Raw genomic sequence first — 25,005 nt, 5'->3', positions numbered from 1 at the left:
GAGCACATGGCAGCTACAGCCTGCGCTCATCAAACAAACAAACAAACACTTGTCCTTCAAGATGGATAGAACATCATTTCCTAAGGCAGTTCTACCGCCGTGGCTTTCCAGGTATAGGCAGCAGATGCTGGTAATGAAGACGCACAGTGATATAGTCAGCGTTCTTCTTAGACAGTTACCTCATAGGGTTCCCTGATACGGCGTTTGTTGGTTGTTTTCCACAGTGTTCAAAAGCTGAATGAGTTTCTCTTGAGCGATGAGATTGGTGAGGACAGCTGGAGGGCCGGGGAGGGCACGCTGCCTTTCGAGTCCTGTAAGAAGCACACCGGAGTGGTAAGTGGCTTTTGGATTCTTTTTTTTTACCATACAGAGGACAGTCCAAACTAATTATATGTTTTCATATTGATTCAGTTAGAAGAAACTATAAGTTTTGTTTGTCTAAATCTATGTGAAAAAAATGGCTACTTGTGCCTACAAAAATAAATCCCCACACATCTAAATGGTATACAGATATAAAAACAGATTTAGAAGCACTGCCTCTATAAACTGGGAGAGAATGACCCTCTGATTGATTTAAAAGGGAATTGAGTGGTTGTTTGCTCTTACCCACTTCTTAGGATGTATTTTAGCTCCAGCACACATTTTAGTTTGAGACATGAATAGGCTTAACATATGCAGTGTATTACCTGTTTTTATTTTCATCTCAGCACGCCGACTTTGCCTGCATCAGGGGCTTGAACAAAGTCATAAGATTAGGAAGGTTGTGAGACAGTGAAAACCTGAGTCTTGTCGCTTTTAGGCCAGCAGGCTCACTTGTCCTTACCACAAACATCTATTCAATAGCTGCAAAGAGTCTGGAGGCAGTCAGTGTTGTCTGGACATGTGTCCCATGCAATAGAAAGCAACCACTTGTCACGGCTCCACCAGGCTTCCAGACACACGGCCTACCTTGTATTTGATGCCAAGAGCTAGGCTGTGGCTCTGAACCGGCACACAAAGTCTCTCCCAGCATGATTTGTTTTCTTGCAGCAGGAGTCAAATGATGAATTAGTTTGAAATTACAAGACCATTTCCTGCTGGGCGGTGGTGGTGCATGCCTTTAATCCCAGCACTTGGGAGGCAGAGGCAGGCAGATTTTTGAGTTCGAGGCCAGCCTGGTCTACAAAGTGAGTTCCAGGACAGCCAGGGCTATACAGAGAAACCCTGTCTCAGAAAAACCAAAAAAACAAAACAAAACAAAAACCAAAACCAACAAAACAAAACAAACAAACAAACAAAAAAAGACCATTTCCTGTGTGAATAAAAAAATGAAGGAAGGCATCAAATAAAAGGCAGCCTGTAAATTAGGGTGAACATCTGCCTGATGGCACTTCTGAGGAGCCAGCATTGGGGCTGAAACCTCACCGACGCGTGTCATTTGGAGGTACACCGGGGAACAGAAAGGCATTTTTCAGAAGACTACTTCGTGAAGATCTTGAGTGGTGGATTGATTTGGTTTAGATAAAGAACAGAAGGGCAGTATGTTTAGAACCTGGTGACAAAAAGAAAAATGACACACAGTTATAATGACCCAGGGGACTGTAGAACATGAGAAGGGTTTAGATTTATTGAAATGTAGTGGAAGGGTTATTGGAAATGTTGGCTTTGTTTATTTGGGGTTTGGGCGACAGGGTGTCATGTATCCCAGACTGGCCTGGAACTAGGTAGCTGAGAATGACCTTGGATCCCTGTTTTTCCTCCCTCCACATCCCAAATGCTGGGACTCCAAGCACAGTGTAATTTTACTTATTATTCAAAGGTTAACTTTGGTTACCGAGTGAGGTCAGCAGGCTGAAGAGGGGAACTGGGAGGTGAGTAGAGGCTACCGTAGCAACACGCACAAGATGATGCATTGGGTTAACATTTTGTTGTGGTGAATATGGTGACGAACCAATGGAATTCAGTGTATACTCTCTGTCTGTCTCTGTCTGTCTGTCTCTGTCTGTCTCTCTGTCTCTGTTTTTGTCTCCCTGTCTCTGTCCTTGTCTCTCTGTGTGTATGCGTTGCTTAAGGATTCAAGGATGAACCAGCAACTTATTCATTCTAAGCACATCTCCAGATCCCTCTGCGTCTTTTTTATGTTCAGTTAATAAAAACGTGTTGAAAGATTGCTTGGCAACAAGGAAGAAAGAAGACTCGAGGATGACTGCCTTTTGATTGGCTGACTGTGGATGGCTGCCTTTTGATTGGCTGACTGTGGATGGCTGCCCTTTGATTGGCTGACTGTGGATGGCTGCCCTTTGATTGGCTGACTGTGGATGGCTGCCTTTTGATTGGCTGACTGTGGATGGCTGCCCTTTGATTGGCTGACTGTGGATTGCTGCCCTTTGATTGGCTGACTGTGGATGGCTGCCTTTTGATTGGCTGACTGTGGATGGCTGCCCTTTGATTGGCTGACTGTGGATGGCTGCCTTTTGATTGGCTGACTGTGGATGGCTGCCTTTTGATTGGCTGACTGTGGATGGCTGCCCTTTGATTGGCTGACTGTGGATGGCTGCCTTTTGATTGGCTGACTGTGGATGGCTGCCTTTTGATTGGCTGACTGTGGATGGCTGCCTTTTGATTGGCTGACTGTGGATGACTGCCTTTTGATTGGCTGACTGTGGATGGCTGCCTTTTGATTAGCTGGCTGCTGGTAGACAGTGGAGTCATTCACTGAAACCGAGCTGCTTAAGGAAGCGGTTAATGTTAGGGCAACATCAAGAGATGTGTATTTTGCAGTCGCTGTTTTTACAACACTTATTGTGCCCCAAGAAGAAACATCAGCACTGGAGCTGAATATTTAGGAAACATAGGCTATCACTTTACGTCAACGGGACTGGCTGAAACCTGTCTTTGGTTATGGAGGTAGCTCTTTTGGTGAAGCGATTGCCGCATAAGCTTAAGGACCTTCATTTATACCCCAAGCGTCTACATGTAAATCTGGGTGTGATAGTGTGTGCTTGCAATCCCAGGTCTGGGGATGCAGAAATAAGAGAATCCCTGGGTTTTGCTGGCAGATAGTCTAGCTGAGCTGGTCAACTCCGGGTGCTATGAGAGACCCTGTCTCAAATCGTAAGTGGAAAACAGTGAGAGATAGTACCTGATGTTGATAACCTGTCTCCACGTGCACAAACACAAACACAAACACAAACACTAAGTAAGCTAATGGATACAAACCACTTTCAGGGAAGGTGTGTCTGCAACCCTTTAAAAAGCAATGTACTTAGCTCTTAAGAGTAACGTCAGGAGCCGGTGTGGTGGCGCACTCCTTTAATCCCAGCACTCGGGAGGCAGAGGCAGGTGGATTTCTGAGTTTGAGACCAGCCTGGTCTACAAAGTGAGTTCCAGGACAGCCAGGGCTACACAGAGAAACCCTGTCTCGAAAAAAATCAAAAAACAAACAAACAAAAAAAGAGTAAAGTCAGTAGACCTTATTCCAAAATGCATCATATAGTAAGTATTAGTCACTTCTGTAACTGCTTGAAAATGACGTACATACATTTACCGGTTGCAAGACTCATCAAAAAGTACACAGGCAGCCTCCTCAGTGGAGCTGAGTGAAACCCAGAGGGACTTTGCAGAAATCCATCTAAGATAGAGTTTCCTTCATATTGTGGTTAAACCTGCTAACAGCAGTTAAGCCAGGTGCTTGGCTACTTCTAGATGTGATGTGTTTGTGCTTATCTTCTTTTTGGTTGTTTCGCTGAACAGGTGTGATTATTGTCTGAGAAATAACTCCTGTGTGCTGCCTACACTGTCATAGCAGGGCCTACAAAGGATGCTTGGTGTGGGGATGTACAAAAATGCAAACACACACGGCTGGCTGGCTGGCTGGCTACTTTAGGTCAGAGCAGAGAGCTTATCGTGCTGAGGCCATGGGTTGGATACTTGTGTGGGACACACAGGAAAGCTGTTGGGGTTGGAGAGGCATCTTAGTCAATAAAAATAGTTGCTGTTCTTGCATAGAGTTTGAGTTTGATTCCTAGTACCCAAGTTTACAATCACTTGGAATTTCAGCTCCAGGGCATCTTTCTCTCTCTCTCTCTCTCTCTCTCTCTCTCTCTCTCTCTCTCTCTCTCTCTCTCTCTCTCTCTCTCTCTCTCCTTCTACCTCTGTGGGCATACACACACAGCTGAACACATGTATGCACACACTCACACACGCGTACACGTATGCACAAATAAAAATCAAACCTTTAAAATTGCATTCAAGTGTGCTTATATTTTTAAAGAAAAAGAAAGTCAAATCTCTGATTATAACCAGCCCCTCATGCTTTTGATGATCTTCCATCTCTCAAAGAACACAGTAGACCATCTTCCAGGGAGGCAGAGTGAGCAGAGCAAGACGACCTCGAAGAAAGCAGAGGTCAGGTTCATGCAGTTGGAGGTATCTGAAGAGTTATTTTCTGTATGCGATGAGGGCGGAGAGTAAAATTATGCTGCAAAAAGATTTTTGGAAGAAAAAAGGAATCTCCTTCAGCCATGTCCAATATCTTCAGTTATTGAATCCAGTCTGGACTTCTGGTGTCTTCCAGGGTCATTCATCAGTGTGGACAGCCCAAACCACAAATGACAAGCTTTTTAAAATGCTGTGTGCTTGAAACAATACTAGTGGAAACTCCTCCTTGAGAGCACTTGGGATGCTATCTATCCTGTGAGAGCTTAAAGTTGAGTGGTTTTGGCTGTAGAACCACCACAGAGAATTGGTTCTAGAGCCAAAGTGTCTTCAAATTACATTGCTGGAGCTGTGACTCAAGTCTCTGTCAACACATGCGTCTTCCTAACGTTGCCCTGGTTTCATGAAGAGCATGAAGTCACTCTTCGGAGCCTCTGGGGTGACACTAGTACAGTAGTCAGGACCCTAGAAGACAAGGATGCTAGAATATAGGTACAGATCTACTCCGTGTGCAAGATAGATCCACCCTAAAGAGTTGTGGTAATTCGAGAATATTTCATGCACTGTTTCCAGGATTCTCTGTGAGGGCTGTGGGGAGGGCAGACAACTGACTTAGCATCTCATCAGCACACACACAACTCCTCATCCTTTCATGCCAGATATGTATGTGTGCACAGTGTTTCCCAGCTGGACTAGCCTCGGCTGGGTCTTTGCTGTCAGCTTTCTTACTGAGATTTTGGGCTGTGTTTCTTGCATGAGGCCTTGGCAATGCTCTGTTTGATGGTTGATAGTTTTGGGGGGACATCAGTTAATGGGAGTTGTAAAGGCAGTACCTCATCTGGATTATTTTCAGACATTGCTAGTTCTTACAAAAGTGATGTTTTAAAAACATGTTAAACTTGAAATTGTAGAAAAAAATATTTTTAACAGTTTCATACTTCTAGAATCACTTGCTTTTCTTGTTAAATTAACAGTTTTAAATGGTTACAATTTAACCTTACTCGCCTCTACAGAGTATTTAAATGAGACAGATAATTATTTAAAAGGAAGTAATTTATCGCTAAATATATAGACAATTTTTGAATTTTTTATTATAAATTTTTTTTAAAAAAATCTTTTTTGAGTGTCTAGGTGTTTTGCTTGCATGCATGTGTGTAGCATATATGTGCAGTACCCACATAGGCCAGAAGAGGGCTGGGGTTACAGTCAGTTGTAACCTCCATGTGGGTGCGACGAACCCAGGGTCTCTGGAAGAGCAGCCAGCGTTCTTAACCACTGAGCTGTCTCTCTAGTATTTGTGTGTGTGTATGTAGGTGCATATGTATGAAGGCGTGTGCCTCTCTCTCTCTCTCTCTCTCTCTCTCTCTCTCTCTCTCTCTCTCTCTCTCTCTCTGTGTGTGTGTGTGTGTGTGTGTGTATGTGTGTGCATGTGTGAGTGGTGAGGTTGGTAACAAGCCTGTGTATACAGAGATGCTTGGTGAGGGCATGTGTGTCCTCTCTCACTCTCTGCCTATTCTTTGAGGCAGGGTCTTTCACTGAGCCAGGGGCTCAGGTTTTCTGGGCTGAGCTGAAGCCCGCAAGTACCAGCAATCAGCACCCTCCCCATGACCATTTACGTCTTCATCTTTTCATTTTCCCAAGACGTCCATTAGTTAGCTTTAAATTTTCAGCTCGATATCTTTCACTACTTGCTCTGGTGGAGAAGCCTAGAACAGACTAAAATTTGACATTCTCTTTGTTTGTTTTTCTTGGACTTGAAGTGAAATAGCAATACAGGCGAACGTTTGGTAAAATGTCAATGTTTTTATAATGGCTCAACTTCTGCCCTCTTCTATTTGGAACCCAGCAATCAAAACCAATAAACAGGAAGCAGCCTGGACGGTACCACCTGGACAGCTACGAGCAAGCACGGCGCCTCCGGCCCGCTGAGACGGAAGACATTGCCATAAAGGTTAGCCATCTCTTAGGCTCTTATTTGACGGGGAGTGTGTATGTTACTCTGTAGGCTGAGGTCTGCAAACGTGTCCAAATGTGGATCTTGAGTCTCTTTGCTGTGATCACAGCCTTGACAATCTTTAAAGTGTACTCAGGTGAGTTTATCTTCCTTTTGTTTTTGTTTCTGTTTTTGTTTTTTGTTTTTTCCTTTGAGACAAAGTTTCTCTGGCTGTCCTGAAACTCACTCTGTAGACCAGGCTCGCCTCAAACTCACAGATCCTCCTGCCTCCGCCTCCTGAGTACTGGGATTAAACCATGAACCGCCACCACCCAGCTGAGTTTATCATTCTTTTCTTCACTTCTTGAACCTAGGTTCTGTTTCATCCTTACACTTGGTACCCAGAAAAGAGCATTTCTTTCTACCAGAAATCCACCAGAAATTACTATTAAATCTGCTCTCACACATAAACCAATCCACAGAAAATACCAGTATTATAGATCTATTTTTTAAAGGAAAATAGTTGTTCCATGACGCTATTCCTAGGAGGGTCTGAACAAATGTGTGCTCATTACAGATAGGAAACTAACATAACGATACCATTAAAGTACAACATGGTGAACCAATGAGTCTATTGAAGTTGCTTACAGGAATGTGGGTGAGGGGTTATCTGTAGGAACATGGATGACTCCAAACAACTACATCCATCCCAGAATGGGTGATAGCTCAGGAGAGCTGGAACTCAGGACCTCTCTGCATAAATTATAGGGAGCTTGACAGGTCAGAGAGTTTCCTCCTCAGCCTTTACTGATTATACATTGTGAGGGATCGACAGGCATTGTGAATCTTGGACATTTCAATACTTCTTGATACTTGTGCATTGCTTATTGATTAAACCTTAAGGGGTCTCCATTGTGAAGTTCTTGAGTCTTGACAAGCTTCCTGCAGGACAGAATGTTTCATCTGCGAGGAAATTGGTACCAACACGAATATGGGTACTGTATGGCTCCATCAGCTTCTCTTGGTCCCTGGTGCACTTCATACAATTTCAGAGTTTTATTTTATACTTTTTGCAGCCTCTTGTGTTTAAGTAGAACTCAAGTAGAAGTGGCGGCCTTGGGAGTACAGCTGGGGATGGATGGCTGGGACAAATCCCAGGGAGAAGCCAAAGGCAAGCAGGCTCTGGAACAGAGCTGGCCATCAGAGGACCAGGGTCCTAGAATGTTCCCCTTTTGGAAGTCTCCTTATCCAGGTCCCCTGCACTTTCCAGGCCAGTCCAAGGCAGTAGAGTGCAATGTCTGGCGTGTGAGAAGTGTGCATACTTGTTTAAGGGTGGCTATTCAATGTCTGGTATGTGAGAAGTAAAGATAATTCCCTTTTTTTTATTAAGAAAGATGTATGTTGTATGCATTGTTATTTTTATGATTATGTGCCTATGTGAGTTTATGTGTTCCTGTGTTCTCTCTCTCTCTCTCTCTCTCTCTCTCTCTCTCTCTCTCTCTCTCTCTCTGTGTGTGTGTGTGTGTGTGTGTGTGTGTGTGTGTGTTGGCAGAGGCTAGAAGAGGACATTCTTCCTGAGCTGAGGTTACAACTGGTTGGGAGGCACCTGATGTAGATGCTGGGAACTGAGCGCAGAAGCTGAGAGAGAGAACAGCCAACACTGAACTGCTGAGCCATCTCTCCAGCCTCGCACCCACCTCACCAAACACATAGAACTTAGATTAGGCCCTATCACTAGGCTGTGTTCTGTGTTACAGTGTTAAACTTCTGGAAGGAGCTGCCCTCTGGTTATTTACTAGCACCACGTGTCTCACTGAGTTCCTGTGTCCTTACTTTCTAGGTGACAAATGGATACTTCTCATGGGGCAGTGGTTTAGCTACATTGTCCAATATTGACATTCGAATTCCAACAGGTAAGGCTCATGACTTAAGCATGGTTGTATCTTACCAAGATAATTCAGTATAACAAACAATGAAAAAAAGCTTTATTTATGCTTATTTAGTGTCCATATCTTGTGTGTGTGTGTGTGTGTGTGTGTGAATGATGCATGCATCATTGCATGGTTGTGTCTGTGTGTCTGGGGAGGGGGCGGATGTTGTATGTATGTGGAGGCCTGAGTTTGAGGCCTGGAATCTTTCTCAGTCTATCTTCCACTTTATTCAGTGAACTAGGGTCTCAGTTAAGCTCAGAGCTCAGTGATATGACTAGTCTGGCTTCCCAGCTTCCTCTGGGAATGCCCGGTCTCCATCTTGCAGGGCTGATTACAAGCCCATCTGGCACTTACTGGTCTCTGGTGTTCTGAACTCTGGTCTCTGTGATCTTAACCAGTGACCTATTTCCCATCTCTCCTGCCCCATTACAGGAGTTTTTAAAGATATAACCCTAAGTTTATATTACTAATATACACCAGGTTCCTCATAAGGCAACTGTATCACTGGAAACTAGAAATTAGAAAACGGTGTTGTCATTAAAAATGTGTGTCTTTGGACAAGTTATTTCCCATTCACTTGGTGATTTGTGATACTTAAGAAATTGGGGTTGTCGGTTTCTCATGTTTATGAGGAACCTCGAAGAAAGGCTATTTTTGAAAACATCTAAGGCCCTGAAAAATACTGATGGTATTTGCAAGTCCTCCAGGATCACTCATCTGATTATTTTACTTACCTATTAATTTTCTTACCTTGCAGTTTTATTGAGATGCAACTAGTCTATTTAGTAATTCAGTTTGAATTTCTTTACAATAATACTTTTATTAATTCTTTTCAGGATTTTATACTTTGACCATTTTCACCTCCATTTCCCAACCCCACCCCCATGTCCTCATTCTCCTAACTGAGTTAGGGAAATAATTTCCATTTTTAAACTCAGCAAACACAGTGTCTGTTGTTCCACTACTTTGGGAGAGGGACCTGCCCTGGAGTGTGGTTGATGTACCAGGGATCACACCAGTAAATACATCTGACTCCTCCTCTCCCAGCAGTTAAATGCCACCACCCCCTCAGCAGCTCGTGTGGTTTCATGTCCACCTCCCAACCCCATGCGTGGACTTCTGTCAAGCTTGCATTTTGTGCAGATTATGTGCATGCTGTTATAACCTCTGTGGGTTCCTATATAACACTACCCTATTGTGCCCAGAACACAGATCCTTGAAGATGTCCAGCGCCTAGGTCTCCTATAGTCTTTCTGTCTCCTTCCAGAGTTTGGGTCCAGCATAGCAGTAGATCTTAAGATACAGCCATTTTTAAAAGTTTCTTTTTATTTATCAATTTTTTTAGTTTATACATTTTTGTGAGAGGTGCATACTGTGAGCTATCCTGCCAGATATTGAAGTAAATATGATACTCTGTTGCGCAGGCATCAAAGCATGTTGGAAATGTTTTATCCACTAAGCAGCAATCCCCCCTCCCTGCCCCACAAACATCCTTTATCCACAGCCACGGCCTTCCCTACTTCTGTTTCTATGTGTTTGAGTATTGTAACTCACAATAATACACTCTTGTAGCATTTTCTCTTCTTTGTCTGTGCTACTTAGCGTAATCCCTCAAGGTACATCTCTATTGAAAACAGTAGGATTTCTTTCTTTCATACATGAGCCTTACATGTCTGCTGCATGTTCTCTTACCATCTGTTGTGGCCGGCCAGCGGCTCACATGTCTGGGTTCTAGTCTGGAAAGGCATCTTGGAATCTGGAAGAGAAGAGGGGGTGGAGCTAAGACAGGACTCTGATCAAAGCTCAAAGCTCAACTTTAATGTCGGCAAACAGGCTTTATAAAGAAGAGGGGAGGCCCATTCCTAGCCACGCAAAGTTCCTTTGAAGTAAACAGATCAGCTTTCTAGTGGGAACTGAAAGATCACAGTTTGGTGCTAACTCTAGAAAACCTTGGAGGAGAACCAGTTCGGCCTCAGGCAGGTAGTGGCACATCAAAGGAGACAGATGAGAAACAGCACAACAGGTGGCTCTGCCTAAGTGGCCAATGGTCACAGCCAGCCTTGCTAGGCTGAAAGGAGGTAACAACCATCAGGGGACATTGGATTGCTTCTGTCTGCTTTGATATTTGAAAATGCTTCAGTGTGTACGGGAGCAGAAGCATCTTTTACTCTCTGAATTTTAGTTGTTTTGTGCAGATGCTCAGAGATAATTTTAATGGAGCATGTGGTAGCTCTGGCTGTAATACTTGAGTCACCTTCATACTGATTTCATACTAAATGCTCATGTTCTATTTTTCTGCTATTGAGTTGTAGGGAATTCTTGCATATTTGGAGGATTAATAGTTTATCAGATCGAAGGTTTGTGAGTGTTTTAAGCCATTTTCCTCTGTTCCTCTTTTTTTTTTTTTTTTTTTTTTGCTGTGCTGTTTATATGTTGAAGTATTCCCATCTTGCTGGTTTTTTTTTTTAATTGAACTTTGTTTCCGTTTAAAATGCAAAATTTGTTGCCAAGATCAATATGAAGAATGTCTTCTCCTGTGCTATCTTCAAGGGTTTTGAAGTTTCCAATCTGTTAGGTCTTTATGTCATTGGGAGATGGCTTTGGGACGCTGTGGACTCTAGCAGTCGAATGAACCGCACTCTTTCGCAGGTGGACATTCAGTTTGCATGTCGTCACCTGTTCCTTCCCTACCGTGGGGTCTTAAAACTCTTATGGCGGATTAGGTAACTATACATGAGAGTTTAGTTCTGGGTTCTCTCTTTCATTCTGTCATCGCCGGAAGTGTCACTGTCACAGAGATTAGTGAGGCTCTGTCATGTGTTCTTAGTAATATATTTTATCATAGGATGTTGAGGAAGGTTACATTCAATCTGTAGATTATGTTGGGAAGTGTGAACATTTGATAATGTCAGCTTACCAAACACATAGCCCTAACGTGCATTTCCATTTATCACTCTGATCTCTGACATGCATCTGACATGCATGCTGCTCTGTAGTTTTCAGAGTGAAGCTCTTCTCCCTTACTTAAACCTTATTTCTGTATTTTGATGTGCTAACAGCAAACAAACCAAGAGGGAAATTAAGAAAACAATAGCATTTATAACAGCACCTAAAAAAAAATCAAGATATGTGGGGATGATCACAATAATTTTATTTAAAATGATTGAATAACTGAATAAAAATATTCACTCAACCTGGTGTAACAGTCAGTAGCTTGAGCATTTTCTATCACACCTGGAGGTCAATTCGGGAATGTAGAGTCCTAATGACAACACAAATCACTTTCATCCCAACTACCAATGTTTGCCATAATTGACTTTTTATTGTGTGAATTTAAAACTAATGAGGATGGTTTAAGAAGTTACTTCTTTTATTCTTTAGTTGGATGAGAAATTTTCCATTTACAAAGTAATAAAGCAAGGCTCTGCAGTGCAGCACAGTTGGCAGAAGCATCAGAAATTTATAGCAAGTCTGAGAATAGCCTAGGCCACACATGATCTTCTTCAAGAAAAGTTAATAAGTCAAGACCCATATGTTTTATTTTTTCTTTTGCAAAAAGACCAGGGTTGGTATATTTACTTCACTGCTTGAAATCAAACAGATCTAGGGATCAAAACATTAGACCTGTCTAAGTGTGTACAAATTGCATCTAGTTTTGTTTTTTTTTTAAACTTATGTTGTTATTTATTTTGGTGATTTCTTTTCTTTTTTTTTTTTTTTTTTTTTTTGTTTTGTTTTGTTTTGTTTTGTTTTGTTTTGTTTTGCTTTTAGTGTTTGAGACAGCATCTTGCTATGTGGTTTCTGATGTCCCAGAACATTCAATGTAAACCAGGCTGGCCTTGAGCTTGTACCAACCTTCCCAGCTGTCTGTGTTCCCAGCATGCCCCCAGGGCTGAGTTTTGGTTTGGTGTAGCTAATTGAATTCTTCCTGTCCCCTGCTTTGTGTCTCTAGGTCAGCTAACCATGATTGTAGGCCAAGTGGGTTGTGGAAAATCATCTCTTCTCCTTGCCATCCTTGGTGAGATGCAGACCCTGGAAGGAAAAGTTTACTGGAACAAGTAAGCGTGTTTGTTCTGTTTTCCTCCCCTGTTGTGATAAAAGCTCAGCAGAAGCAACTAGGGGAGGGAGGGAAGGGCTGGTTTGGCTTACATGTCTGAGTTGCTCCCCACCAGTGAGGGAAGTCAGGGGAGAAACCAAGGAGGAACTTGTAGCAGAAACCACAGAGGAATGCTGCTTGCTGGTTCACCTACCTCACACTTAGCTAGCTCTCCTATACAGCCCAGAGCTACATGCTCAGGAGAAGGTGCCACCCACAGTGGGTTGGGTCTACCTCTAATAATTAACAATGAAGACAGTCTTCCAGACATGCCCATAGATCAGTCTGATCTAGATAATCTTTTAATTGAGAGAATGCCTTTCTCAGGCGACTCTAGGCAAGTTGACAGTTGGTACTATGTAGGACATTGTTTTAAATTTGTTTCTCCACACAGCTAAAAACCTTCAAGAGACTACCACAATAATTCTCCAAATCACAAACCAAGAATCTCTGAAATATGTATGGCATAAAAACATAAGTCAGAGAAATATCAAAACCCAATAGAAACCTCAAATGCCATAAAGTTATAAAATAATCCGCTGTGATGGTTTATGGTTGTATAAAATAGTGCATGCTAAGATGAAAGGTGGGGTGGTGAAGACACAGCTTTAAATGTAAATAGGGAACACTCAAAATTCATTCTGTCATAAAATAAGTTGTGGAAAATTCACACTATTTATAAAGCTTAAATGTAAACAGATCAACAAGGGCTCAGTGTTCGGGAAACCAATATCAAATGATCTGTCTAAAGCCTTTGTAAGGGGCTGAAAATCAACAATTTCTCTCCACATTTAATGTAAACCACTCATTAAAGGTTTCAAGAAAATGCACTCATGTGCTGCTTAGAAGACGTGAAGAGGAAGGTACCTAGCCTGGTGCTCTTCAAGTGCTAAAAGAAGGGTTTGCAAGGAGCAAACACCTCAGCTGACACTAAGAGAGGTCACTCATTCAGGGAACGGAGGCAGGGGGGGTCTTCAAAAGACATTGCGTAATGAAGTGATGAGGGGCTATACTACTACAGAACTGAGTACTGAAGACCAAACTAGGTTAAGTTAGTTTGGCCTACCTAGTTGAGTCCTCCTAGGCAGTATATGAAGGAATGGTTGTAACTTTTGTCAAATAAATAAGAGTTCTGTCTAGGAGTTCATGTCTAGTTGTGATTCTTCCCTGGTGAGCATAGCAGTGGCAGGAGGCACACTTGGGAACTATGCTGTTGGTTTTCTGGTTGCTAGAGGCCAGAGGTGTCTGCTGAGCAGTCTGAGCTGCGTGGTGAAGCCCTAAAACTAAGCATCCTCCTGTTGTGTGCATCAGTGGTGCCAAAGTTGAGAAGTCTCCCTCTCAAGGGCTCAGTTTTGAATGCATCCCATATAGTGCAGCCAGCTGTTCATGTACCCAGGTTTCTCTGGGGAAAATATTGTTTCTGGGTCCTTTAGTATACACTGCGCTTGAAATACGCATTATGAGAAAGAATGGTTTGGCTGCGAAATTTGACCTAGAACTCTTGCTTGCAGTATCACTGGCAAGAAAAGAAAGCTCAGAAAAGTTTAGCATCTGCTTTATCTGCCTTGGATAAATCAGAAGGCAGTAGCCATGTTCACTCACACTCAGAGGAAAGCTCAGGATATAACTGTCCTTCAGTTTGGTGTTAATCACTGCAGTCAGATACTAAGCGGTGTTTGTCCTCTGACTTTCACCCTCTGTTCTGAATGAAGAAGCAGATCCTACTGGACTAAGTCACGTGATATGACAGTGCCCTCATAATCAAATTACTTGGCTCTCATTTAACATTGCTTTATCAAAAATGGGAAGGATGTGAGGTGGTGAGGGAAATCCCGAGGTCTACTCACACCTCCACAGAGTGCTGATCTTCTGGGCTGGTACTCTGGTTGAGTCGATCTGATCCTGGGCATCACCTTCTGTGATTATTATAATTTTTAAACTAAATTAACAACATGACAATGTGAAAATACGTTTTGTTGTTTCTTTGCATTCCAAAGCGTATAGACCATAGATGTTCCATCTTATTCTATAAAAAGAATGTATATTGGTGGAAAATGGTGCTAAAGAAGTCAAGAGCGAAGCTAAAGTTTGGACAGTAACACTTGAATGTATTTTTACACAGTTTAGACCATGGCATGCACATGTCCACATACAAACTCATAAGGTATTTAATTTTAAAGCACGACATCCTTAAAGGCACTGGGCATCCTTTAGGCATTACCTCCCTCTGCCTCCTGGTCACTTGATACTGAATGCATATTTTCTATATTCAGATGACCTCCTTGTTTAGTTCCTAGTAAAACTTGTGGTCTGTCTCTCCTCTTATGAATGTAGTAAGGTACAGTAGCTCATGTCAGTGGTCCCATGCCCCAGGATTATGAGGAAGAAGGAGCATGACATTGAGGCTAGCCTGGGATGTATAATGAGACCTCGTCTGAGAAGCAGCCTAATCCAACCAACCAACCAACCAACCAACCAACCAACCAACCAACCAACCAAACAACCAGCTAACCAGCCAGCCAGTTAGCCACCGAGCCAACTAACCAACCAACCAACCACCAACCAACCAATAAACTAACTAACCAACCAACCAACCAACCAACCAACCAACCAACCAACCAATCAACCAACCAACCAGCCAGCCAGCCAGCCAGCCAGCCAGCCAGCCATAGATGTCTTTTCCTTAGTTGTCTGTTCACATTCAGGATTCCGCTTTCTCTGTTCTCTGCTTCTGTATTTGCAGAAGTACCCATCTCAGCATGCATCTTCCCAACACTTCAGTTTCCACTCTCTGCTCCTGGTCTTTCGTCCTCTTGTAAACAAATGAGGATTGTCAGAATCATTTACTGATTTTTTTTTGTAAGTAATAAGGGAATGGAAACTGGGACTTTGTTATCTAACACATTTGTCAGGACAGGAAATCATTCCAAAGTCCTTATTTGCTTTCTGGACCTCCCTCGGGCTTTGAGTTCTGTTTCATGGCCAAGGTCATTTGGAAATTCCCTAGGCACCTCAAACTGAAGGCAGTTGATGCTAAAATCTCTGTTTTTCCCCCCATCACAAGCACTTACCTCCTGTGTCCGTTGTCTCTAACCTCCTCCTCTGTCCTTCTACCACATGGCTCTCAGGGCTTGAACTCAGGTCTGTCAGGCTTGGCTACCAGGAATTTACCCAATGAGTTATCTCTCCAGCTCCAATAAATACTTTGATTGATATTGAACATAGCAGGAATGTATTCAACCATTATTTGGATAAGTTGGTGGTTTCCAAGGTCTCCTTGTGGGATGACACAATTAGTTGTGTGATGAACATTTCCATACAGATGAATACAAATGGTTCCATTAACCTCCAACACATCTGCTTTTTCTTCCACAGATGACCTAAGTAATGTTACTACTAAAACATTAAGGTCGGATGTCTTGCTACCTAAAACTGGGAAATGAATATTTTTGTACTTGCTGTTTATGAGTTACTTAAATCGGGGGATAATTATTGAGGGACTTTTTAGTTTGTTATTTTATTCTTCTTGTATTTAGTGGTATTATGGCTCTTTGCTTCCATTAAACATGCTAACATGTCATTAGCAATGTGTAATCGTGGAATTTACTCTTAACAGTTCTAAGACAAATTTATTACTAGAGGACGTAATTACATACATATCCCCGTCTCACACACACACACAAATGCATAGGACACTACCTGAAGTAAAATAGCTATTTTTGGATTAGATCAATTGTGTAAAGCTACTGAATCTAGAGATTTCAAAATAATATACTTCAGGGGAACCTAAATGCTTCAAAATTCAAATACAAAATATTGATCGCCAATGCTTTTTTTCCTGTCACAATGGAGGCATAACTACATGCAATTAGTCCAATCCCACTTTGCCATGGATCTCACCACTTCATTGTTGTGTCCGGATGTTTTAGTTTGAACCTGTTGCATGTCTATATTTCTTACATGATCCTAGAAGTGAGACACCTGGGCTTTGAGTGTCTTCCATGTTCACATTCTCAACGTATTTCTTCTGACCCTTTCTCAGGGTAGTGGATGAGAAATTTAAGTAGATTAAAATAAAAGTTTAATGATAGGGAGAAGTAGGAAATACAGACCTGCAGGCAACTGTGTTTTAGAGAAATGATTCAAGTTTCCAGAGCAGAACGGGACATAGGGTTCAAGCTGTGACATGAAGCAGAAGCTTGTGTGGGAGCTATCAGGGCTTGCTATCATCTGGAAGCTTAGTGATGGCATATTTCCTTCCCCGACTGAGGAAGACAGGAAAGAAGAAAATTATTTATGCGGTTTGTCTTTGAAATACATTGAAAGAGTGTTTCTGGTGACTGTTTATTGCATACCTGGTTTGCATACACGTCCACTGTGGCTACCTGTCATCATTAATGAGCATTGTTTGCCGTACTTACAGTGTAAATGAATCTGAGCCTTCTTTTGAAGCAACCCGAAGGTATTATTTCTATTTTCACCCGAGTTTAATAAGAATAACTTCCTCCCTTAGTCTTTAATCTCTCACTCCAGTTTCCCTCTTCATTGTGATGGTGTGCAGTCATTTTTAACATGCCTACAATATTTCCAAGAGCAGTGGCTCACAAAAGGATTAATTTGTCAAGCTTATGCCTGCAATCCAGTATGTAAACCCTGAGGCAGGAGAATAGGCTTGCTTTCTAAGCCATTCTTCTTTCTACACTGAGCTCCAGATAGTCCAGGCTGCAGGGAGAGTCTGTCTCAGCAAAGACAGAAGGAGAAAAAAAAAAAAGAAAAAATTTAATTTGGCAAACAAATTGTGTCAACTGTTTCTGTTTTAATGGATTTCATGCCTTTCTAGTTTGGCTGAAAAATCAAACTGTATTTAGTAAAGGAGTTTGAGAACTCATTAAATAAAAACATGCATTAATTGAGCCTCCAATGTTATTTGAGAGAACCCTGAAAGGGAGAGCCCACGCTTTAACAAAACAAAAGGAAACAAAGCCAAACCAAACTCAAGCCCAAATCTCAATGAAGCTCTGGGTTAGATCCCCAGCATCCAAAGACAGTCCCCAGAGTAAGGGGAAGGGCAGGCAGACACGCCAGGCTTGGGGACCACTGCTTTCCTGTGTCTGTAGTGATCTAAAAGATGACTGTCACACTAGACTCTAATGTCCTCCGAAGCCCCAACATACCCTGCTTCCCAGTGACCATTTAGCTTTTCTCGATTCTTCCCCCCTAACCTTCCTTTTCTGTTAACTACAACCCCATCATCTCATCATAACTGACACATCATGAACTAACCATGGAAATCTGACTCTGAAGCTCATCCACTCCCTTCCCCAGCCTGGCCACATCATCTCCTGGTTCTTCAGCTCACATGAATTCTGAAATGACTGCCAGTTAAAGTCTAAGTACAAGCGTCTGATAACATCCATAAGCTCGAGAAATAGAAAAGAGTCAAGGAATTTATCACCTTTTATTTTGTGTCTTTCTCTTAAAGACATTTCTTAGTTATTTGAGAATTTTATACAACCTATTGTGATTGTGGTCACCCGTCCCCCAACTCCTCTCCTTAAAAATATTTTGTATGTTTGAAATATGGAACTTAAATGTTGTTTTAACATTGACGCAGACTCCTCTAGATATCATTCTTTATTTTGAAATATTTATACGTTATCTATGACTTGAAAATATATCTATGTGACTAAGCCACAAACGGATGCTCTAATTCTAGTTTCAATTCATGTTTCTTGAAGGTCACCATAAAAAAATCCACTATTATATAAAGTGAATTTAATACAAACCAAAACATCTGTGGCTACTAAAGAGAGTGAATTATTAATAACCCTTTAATCTTAAATTAGAAAAGAAATTTTCGTTTAGCAGTTTATAGCATTGAACACTTCAGCGCAGAAGAATCAAATTTTACTTATCACATGACATTTTAATTAGATCCAGATCCCCATAATTGAAGTGGCTTATTTAGTAATCGTGTTCTAAGGATGGTGGCCTCTGCCTTCTTCTCTAGTTGTCTACTCTGTGTCTCCCCTCTCAGGTCTCATTCCCCTTAGTTATACAGAAATACTCAGCACAGCCCTTTGTGTAATCTGGGTTGTGTGTGTCCTCTTTACAGCAGAAGCAGGTATTCTGTGGCTTACGCTGCCCAGAAGCCTTGGCTCCTAAATGCTACAGTTGAGGAAAATATCACTTTTGGAAGTCCTTTCAACAGACAGAGGTAACTTTGCATGTATAGATTTTACAACCGAAACAACCACATGTGAGCCATGAATTTGGAGCCAATTCACTTATTGAGAAGTGATGCCCCAAAACTAAATGGGGGAAGAAGAGGGTCAGAAGGGGTGGGGAAGGAAAGGGAGGTGAGGGAAGGGAACAGAGGGAGGAAGGGATCGGGAAAAGGACACAGAGGAGGGGAGTGGGCAGAGAGCAAGAGAAGGGAGTGATTATGGTCAGAGTGTATAACACACTTGGGGGAACATCTGTATTCTAGAAGACACTGAATCCCACTTCTCCCAAAGGTACAAGGCTGTCACCGATGCCTGCTCTCTTCAGCCAGACATTGATTTGCTACCATTTGGAGACCAAACTGAAATCGGAGAGAGGGTGAGCTGTGTATAGTCAAACTAAGCAATGCACACAAACTGAGAAAAATTTTCTGCTTGTCTTTAATCCTCAGAAGAACATAATGAGGTCTGAGGGCTTAGGAACTCCATGTTCTCCCAGTGACAAATGCCAAAATATAAGGGCAGGCATCCTTTGACACCACCATCCCTCCCTTATGTACCCCTTGAGATACTACTGTGTGTGTCACACTGTGCTAGCCACTCAGAGCTGGTGACTGTGCTAGCCACTCAGAGCTGGTGGGGGCGGGGCGGGGTTGGGGAGAGCGAATCACCGCTGCTGGCATCGACCAAGCATACTCTTGCCTACTGGTCCTGCTGACGTGAATTACTTTGGAAACTCGGATTGCTTCTGACAATTTCTTTCAGTCTCATCAACACCTACTTATTTTGTGAACATATAGTTTATCTTTACACACCCTTATTTCCATGCTGACATCACGCGATAGCTATCCTGAACAGCTGAAAGCATTTAGATCTGCCATCTTTACCACAGTAGTGACTAACAAAAATCGAAACCCTTATAGGTCCAAAGCTGTGGAAAGCAAAGAGCTAATGCGTGTTGTCTACTGTAATAACAAATTGTGTCAAGGGTGATGTTGTCCTCTGTACAGTACTGCTGAGGATACGATGGGCTAAGAACTGAGAAAATTTCCCACATTCAGTCAGTTTCAGCTGTCCATGATTGGTTACCTTCTTATCAACCATGTTCTGATGCAGTGTCATGCCTTATTCAAGACATGCTTCATGTCTCTGAGGCTTAGCTTCCGCATGTATAAAATGAGAGCAATCTTGATCTACTAAGCTGTGAGGAATAAAGAACAGAGAGCCGTAAAAAAAAAAAAAGCCACATATACAAGCTTGGTACATACTAGGTGCTAAGTGAATGCCAATTATTAATTATCATTAATATTTGATCATGAAGGAATATTATCATGGCATGTATTTGGCATAACTTATAATACAAATTGCAGAGGTATGTGTTGAGAGCTGGAGAGATGGCTCAGCAGATAAGATCATTTGCTGCTCTTACAGAAGACCCAAGTTCAGTCTGACCACCCATATAATGTAGCTTACAAGCTCCTGTAACTCCGACTCTACGGTGTCTGACTCCTTCTGACCACAGGCATCTTACACTCATGTGCACATAGGCCCACACAGGAACACACGTGCACACATAATTAAAAATAAAATTTAAATCTATGAAAAGAGGTCTATATGTCAAAGTACAGAAAATGCAAATAGTAAAAAATAAATAAATAAATAAATAAATAAAATTGAAATTGCTTGTCCTTGGCACTCTCTAAGAGTGTTGGTTATTAGTGCTCTTGTATGGCAAAGCTTTTCATCAGTGTGAAAGGAAGTCAAGAATTACAGACATACACCCAGCATTCACATTAGGATCACTAGTGTTGCTGAAAAAGTTTAAAGATGCTTGTATTTTCTAGGTAGTCATCACTACCAGGCCCCTTCTTGCTGGTGACAATGGGTGTTTCTCTTGTTTCCTTTACAGGGCATCAACCTGAGTGGGGGTCAGAGGCAGAGAATCTGCGTGGCACGGGCACTCTACCAAAACACCAACATCGTCTTTTTGGTAAGAATATGAACTTTAATTTTATTTAGTATTTATTTTTTCCCTCTTTACAAATTGATCTTTACAATGCCTGGTTGGAGAACCGAAAGAAAGCTGGCTCAATTTGTGGAATTACAGAGTGCAGAGTGAGTTAAGTGCTCACAGATGGAAAGTTGGTAGATCCAGGTTGGTGTTCAGGAAATTACAATAAGACTCAGCCTACAGTGGACATATCCATCCCCTATGTTAATCTTAGCAGGAGTAACCTGAAAGAATTCCAATATATCTCTATTCTGCTCCTATCTCAAATGCATTTAAATTCAGCAGGAAACTCTAAAATCAACTTGTATTTTGAAGTTTCAAGACATACAGGAGAATTCAAGTTTAAAGTCTCTATGAGCATATTTACAAATAAAGATTAACAATGTCACAGGGGATTGACACATTTATACTCTCCACGGAACTCTAACATTCCCGTTCTTTATATAGGCTGCTGTTTTGTCACTGAGATGCTCTGAGCAGTATCATTTTAAATCTGATTGCATTTATTTATTCATTTTGTGTGGGAAGGGGAGACAGTTATTGCTTGCTGTAGTGCACTGTGGGGGGGGGTCAGAGGACAAATTGTCAAATTTGTTCTCTCCTTTTCAACATCTGGATTCCAAGGATCCATCTCAGGTTGTCAAGCTTTGTGGTAATTACCTTTAGCTTCCAAAACAATGTGCCAGCCCCTGGAGATAATGGTTTACCTGGGTTTCCTGACCAGGAGAATCATGGAAGGAATATGGGTGGTCATGGATAATTGGACAGGATTTTCTTCTTTGAGTTCATGGCAAAGTGATAAGGATTGGAGAATAGAATGTTGGTGGGCATGGGGCCATTTAAATAGATATTTCATTCCGTGGTGTGAAGTTCAGGCTGTAGATCAAACTTAACTTCAGTGATTTCTAAAATGGTGGCAATCTGTGCTCAACATGAATAGAACCTGTGTCTTGAAGAGGCTTCAGGTGGTTTTCGCGTATTCACAAAATTTGTGGATTGCATTGGTTGTGATTTTTATCGGTTCAGTTTCTACAGGAGGTAGGAGCCAAAACAGAAGCATATATAAAGAATGGGAAGTTTAGAGTCCAGCAGAGAGTGTAAATGTGTCCCTCTCCTGTGATATTATTAATTTTTATTTGTAAATATGCTCATAGAGGCTTTAAACGCTCACTCCCTTGTATCTCTTGAAACTTCAAAATACAAGTTGATTTTAGAGTTTCCTGCTGAATTTGGATGCATTTGAGATAGGAGCAGAATAGAGATATATTGGAATTCTTTCAGGTTAATCCTGCTAAGATTAACATAGGGAATGGTGATGCCCTTTGTAGGCTGAGTCCTCCCATACCAGTTAATGTTGTTAAGACAATTCCCTACAGAACTGCCCATAAGCCCACCTGGTCTAGACAACCCCCTACCCTGAAGTTTTCTTCCCAGGTGAATATTATTACATTGTGTCAATTTGACAGTTAAACCAAACATGGCTCCATGTAGGGTTCCTTATTGTCTAAATATTATACATCATTCCAAACTAAAATTGAACAACAGTTAGCAGTAGTAGAATGCTATTGGTGTATTTAGTAATTCATCAAAAATGGTAATAGCTTATACTTCCACAGTTTAAAAATTCACAAAGGGTTCTCAACACGATGCTACAGGATTTGACTTTTATGACCTGCTGTAAGGGTATAAGCCCTTACTTTACCCCTGCCCTCCCTCCCTCCCTGCCTTCTGCCTTCCCTCCTATTTTTCCCTTGCTTCCTTCTTCGCTTCTTCTCTTCCTCTTCCTCACTGTTGTCCAGAGTTCTAGTTCTTGTGCTGGTTGGAGAAGCAAGGAAGAAAAGTTCATTACCTTAACTTTAAGCATCTCATTTGTATGCAATTATGATACAATCGCTGGAATTTTTTTTTATTTTGCTTTAAATAAAATTTTTCATACTAGCCTTAATACCATATTAAAAACAAATGAACACGCATAATTCATTGACTATAAAAGATACTTTTCAAGACTGGATAGATCAGACACAGCCACGAATGTTTGTAATTCCAGAACTTGGGAAACTAAAGAGCAGGGTCGGTATGAGTTTGGTACATCCTGGACATGAGTGGGAGGGACTTTGGCCTAAAACAAACAACAAATAAAACACCAAAGAGGGGCCTGCAGATGTGTATGGAAGTGATATACAAATATATTCTTTTCCTTGAGGAGTTAGGATTGAACACAGGGTGGATGCACACCACACCACACCATATCTCTAGCCAACAAATAATATATTCTTGAAAATTAAAAAATAGAAATTTCATTTAATTTACCACTTCACAATGTTTTTTGCTTTTTTTTTTTTTTTTTTTTTTTTTGAGAAAGTACCTTCTCGGCATGTTACTAAATGAATTGAATCATGAAGCATGCTTTTCAATCTATCAAATGTCAATTGTGATTAGATTAGGTTGTATAAAAGGTTGCATGTCAGTCTAACACTAAGTTGCCCCAGCACCAAGCCAGGGCATGTATGTGGTAACAGTCATAGTCAATACCTTTAAAAGCCATGGTATATCTGAGCACAGAATAGTACACATACTAGTTCATTTAATCCACACACTAAATACTTAATTTTTAATTACTGCTAATACTGACTTTTGTTGATTAGAACACCATGTCTTTGGAGGCGGGACCTATCCAAGGTCATATACAAATTACTAAAGCAGGAGTATAGATCCAGGGCATGATTTCATAGCTTGTGTTTTTCCTAGTCCTGGGACTGAACCCATGGCTTTGTGCATGATGGGCAAGTGCTCTACCACTGAGCTATATAGCCTCAATCTTTTTTTAAATTTTGATTGAACTATTGCCAAATTACTCAAGTTAGCTTTGTACTTATTCTATGGGCCACACAAGCCTTGGATTTCTTGTTGAATAGCTGAGATGGCTTGCCTGAACTCCTGGCTGACAAGATCTGGGAGTTTGAATCACTGTGATCTCCCGTGAGTCCTGGGAGACATGATGCTGTCTTTAGAGAGAGACGCAGTGACAGTCTACCACTGCCGTGCTTATAAGACATTAACAGCAAGACAGCACTTTAATGTGATTGAAGGAAACACACCATGTTATGCTATTGGATCTTCTCATCAGTCTGATGAAATTTTTGACTGCTCTCTTTAGCATCCTCCTCATTTTACAAATGAATTTACAGTCTGGAAGAGAGAGAGAGGCTGTTATAAACGCATCTCAGCGCTCTCATTTACAGCACTCTGATTACTGTCTTCTGGCATTACAATTCAGAATTGTGTGGACAATTGACCTGAGTTACTAAAAAAAAATCTCGTTTCTGACTTGTATCATTTTTCATATGAAAAATTTCCTGTAAAAATGACTATAGATGTTTAGTCTGTACAACAACAACAACAACAACAACAACAACAAAATGCTTCAGGTCTTTTAGGAACCAGAAGCAGAATTTGTGTCAAAAGCAATCAAAAACTATCCCCTATAATAGTTATCTGAATTCCCAAAGCCAGTGATTGGCTAGCAAATCCTATAATTAAACTCTTGCTGCATTGGTGCTGGGAAGAGAAGGTGACCCTACCAGTGGTATACTGAAAGATGGTTTACGTCCTTCTCCAGGACAGGGACTGTAGTGTCTTGAATGATGATACTTTTATTTTAAAGTAAGCTGTCCTCTGGAGCTCTTAACCCCTGAGCCATCTCTCCACATCCATCTGTGACAATTTTTAAAAGCAAGTTATTAGGCAGTGGAAAGACAGATTAGTCTCTTAGATGTTCTATTTTATAGAATGTCTTAGAAACAACTGGTATTCATAAAAATGAGTCAAAGATTCAGAAAGATTTTGAAACATTACAATATTATAAAATTTGGGGGGGAATCAATTTCATTTCATTACTTTCTAAAATACATTCATAAACTCAGATAACATAAAAACAGACATTTATATCTACATATGTTAGATATTTGTATATGTACATATACATACAAAATGACACTTGTTAAATATTTCATTATCTAGAATATCTATGTATTTAAATGGTTGAAATAAGCTACTGCGTTCTTATCCCTGCTACCAAATGTATTCATATAAAAACCATTTAAGGACACTCATTAATGTACCCATGCATCTGTAACTACAGTATATAAACAAAATAACTAATTAATTTACTAATATTTATTTTTCACACGTTTGCTCTTAAATACTTTAATAAACCCATTGCTATTGTTTCTGTTTATTGAGCAGAGAGTAATTGAGTGCTGAATAAATATCGAGCTAATTATATTATTCTGTGATGGCCAGGCACATAAACTGACTTCAACTTCTAAACATAATTGCTTTACTTCACCGTCTACGTAATCAGTCTATCTTATCTGTGTAGCGAGTAAGACTGT

At 41.1% G+C, this 25,005-nt stretch overlaps 1 protein-coding gene across 10 annotated transcripts in view; it reads left to right on the top strand.

Annotated features, from left to right (window-relative positions):
- The window catches only part of Abcc9 (ATP-binding cassette, sub-family C (CFTR/MRP), member 9), a 114,905-nt gene that overhangs the window by 37,902 nt on the left and 51,998 nt on the right, over positions 1–25,005 (top strand). For 7 of the 10 annotated variants that reach the window (NM_011511.2, NM_021041.2, XM_006506949.4 and 4 more), the window contains 8 exons: positions 225–333; positions 6,263–6,367; positions 8,190–8,262; positions 12,233–12,338; positions 16,800–16,838; positions 18,492–18,593; positions 18,895–18,979; positions 20,510–20,590. In NM_011511.2, the coding sequence (NP_035641.1) occupies positions 225–333; positions 6,263–6,367; positions 8,190–8,262; positions 12,233–12,338; positions 16,800–16,838; positions 18,492–18,593; positions 18,895–18,979; positions 20,510–20,590 (700 nt within the window). The remainder of the gene's footprint in view (positions 1–224; positions 334–6,262; positions 6,368–8,189; positions 8,263–12,232; positions 12,339–16,799; positions 16,839–18,491; positions 18,594–18,894; positions 18,980–20,509; positions 20,591–25,005) is intronic. The other 3 variants (NM_001310143.1, NM_001044720.1, NM_021042.2) reach the window with 2 other exon arrangements.

The sequence above is a fragment of the Mus musculus genome, chromosome 6 (assembly GCF_000001635.26).
Source record: "Mus musculus strain C57BL/6J chromosome 6, GRCm38.p6 C57BL/6J".
NCBI classification, from domain to species: Eukaryota; Metazoa; Chordata; class Mammalia; order Rodentia; family Muridae; genus Mus; species Mus musculus.
The sequence above is the reverse complement of the archived record's forward strand: the minus strand, read 5'-3'. Positions and strand labels throughout refer to the sequence as shown.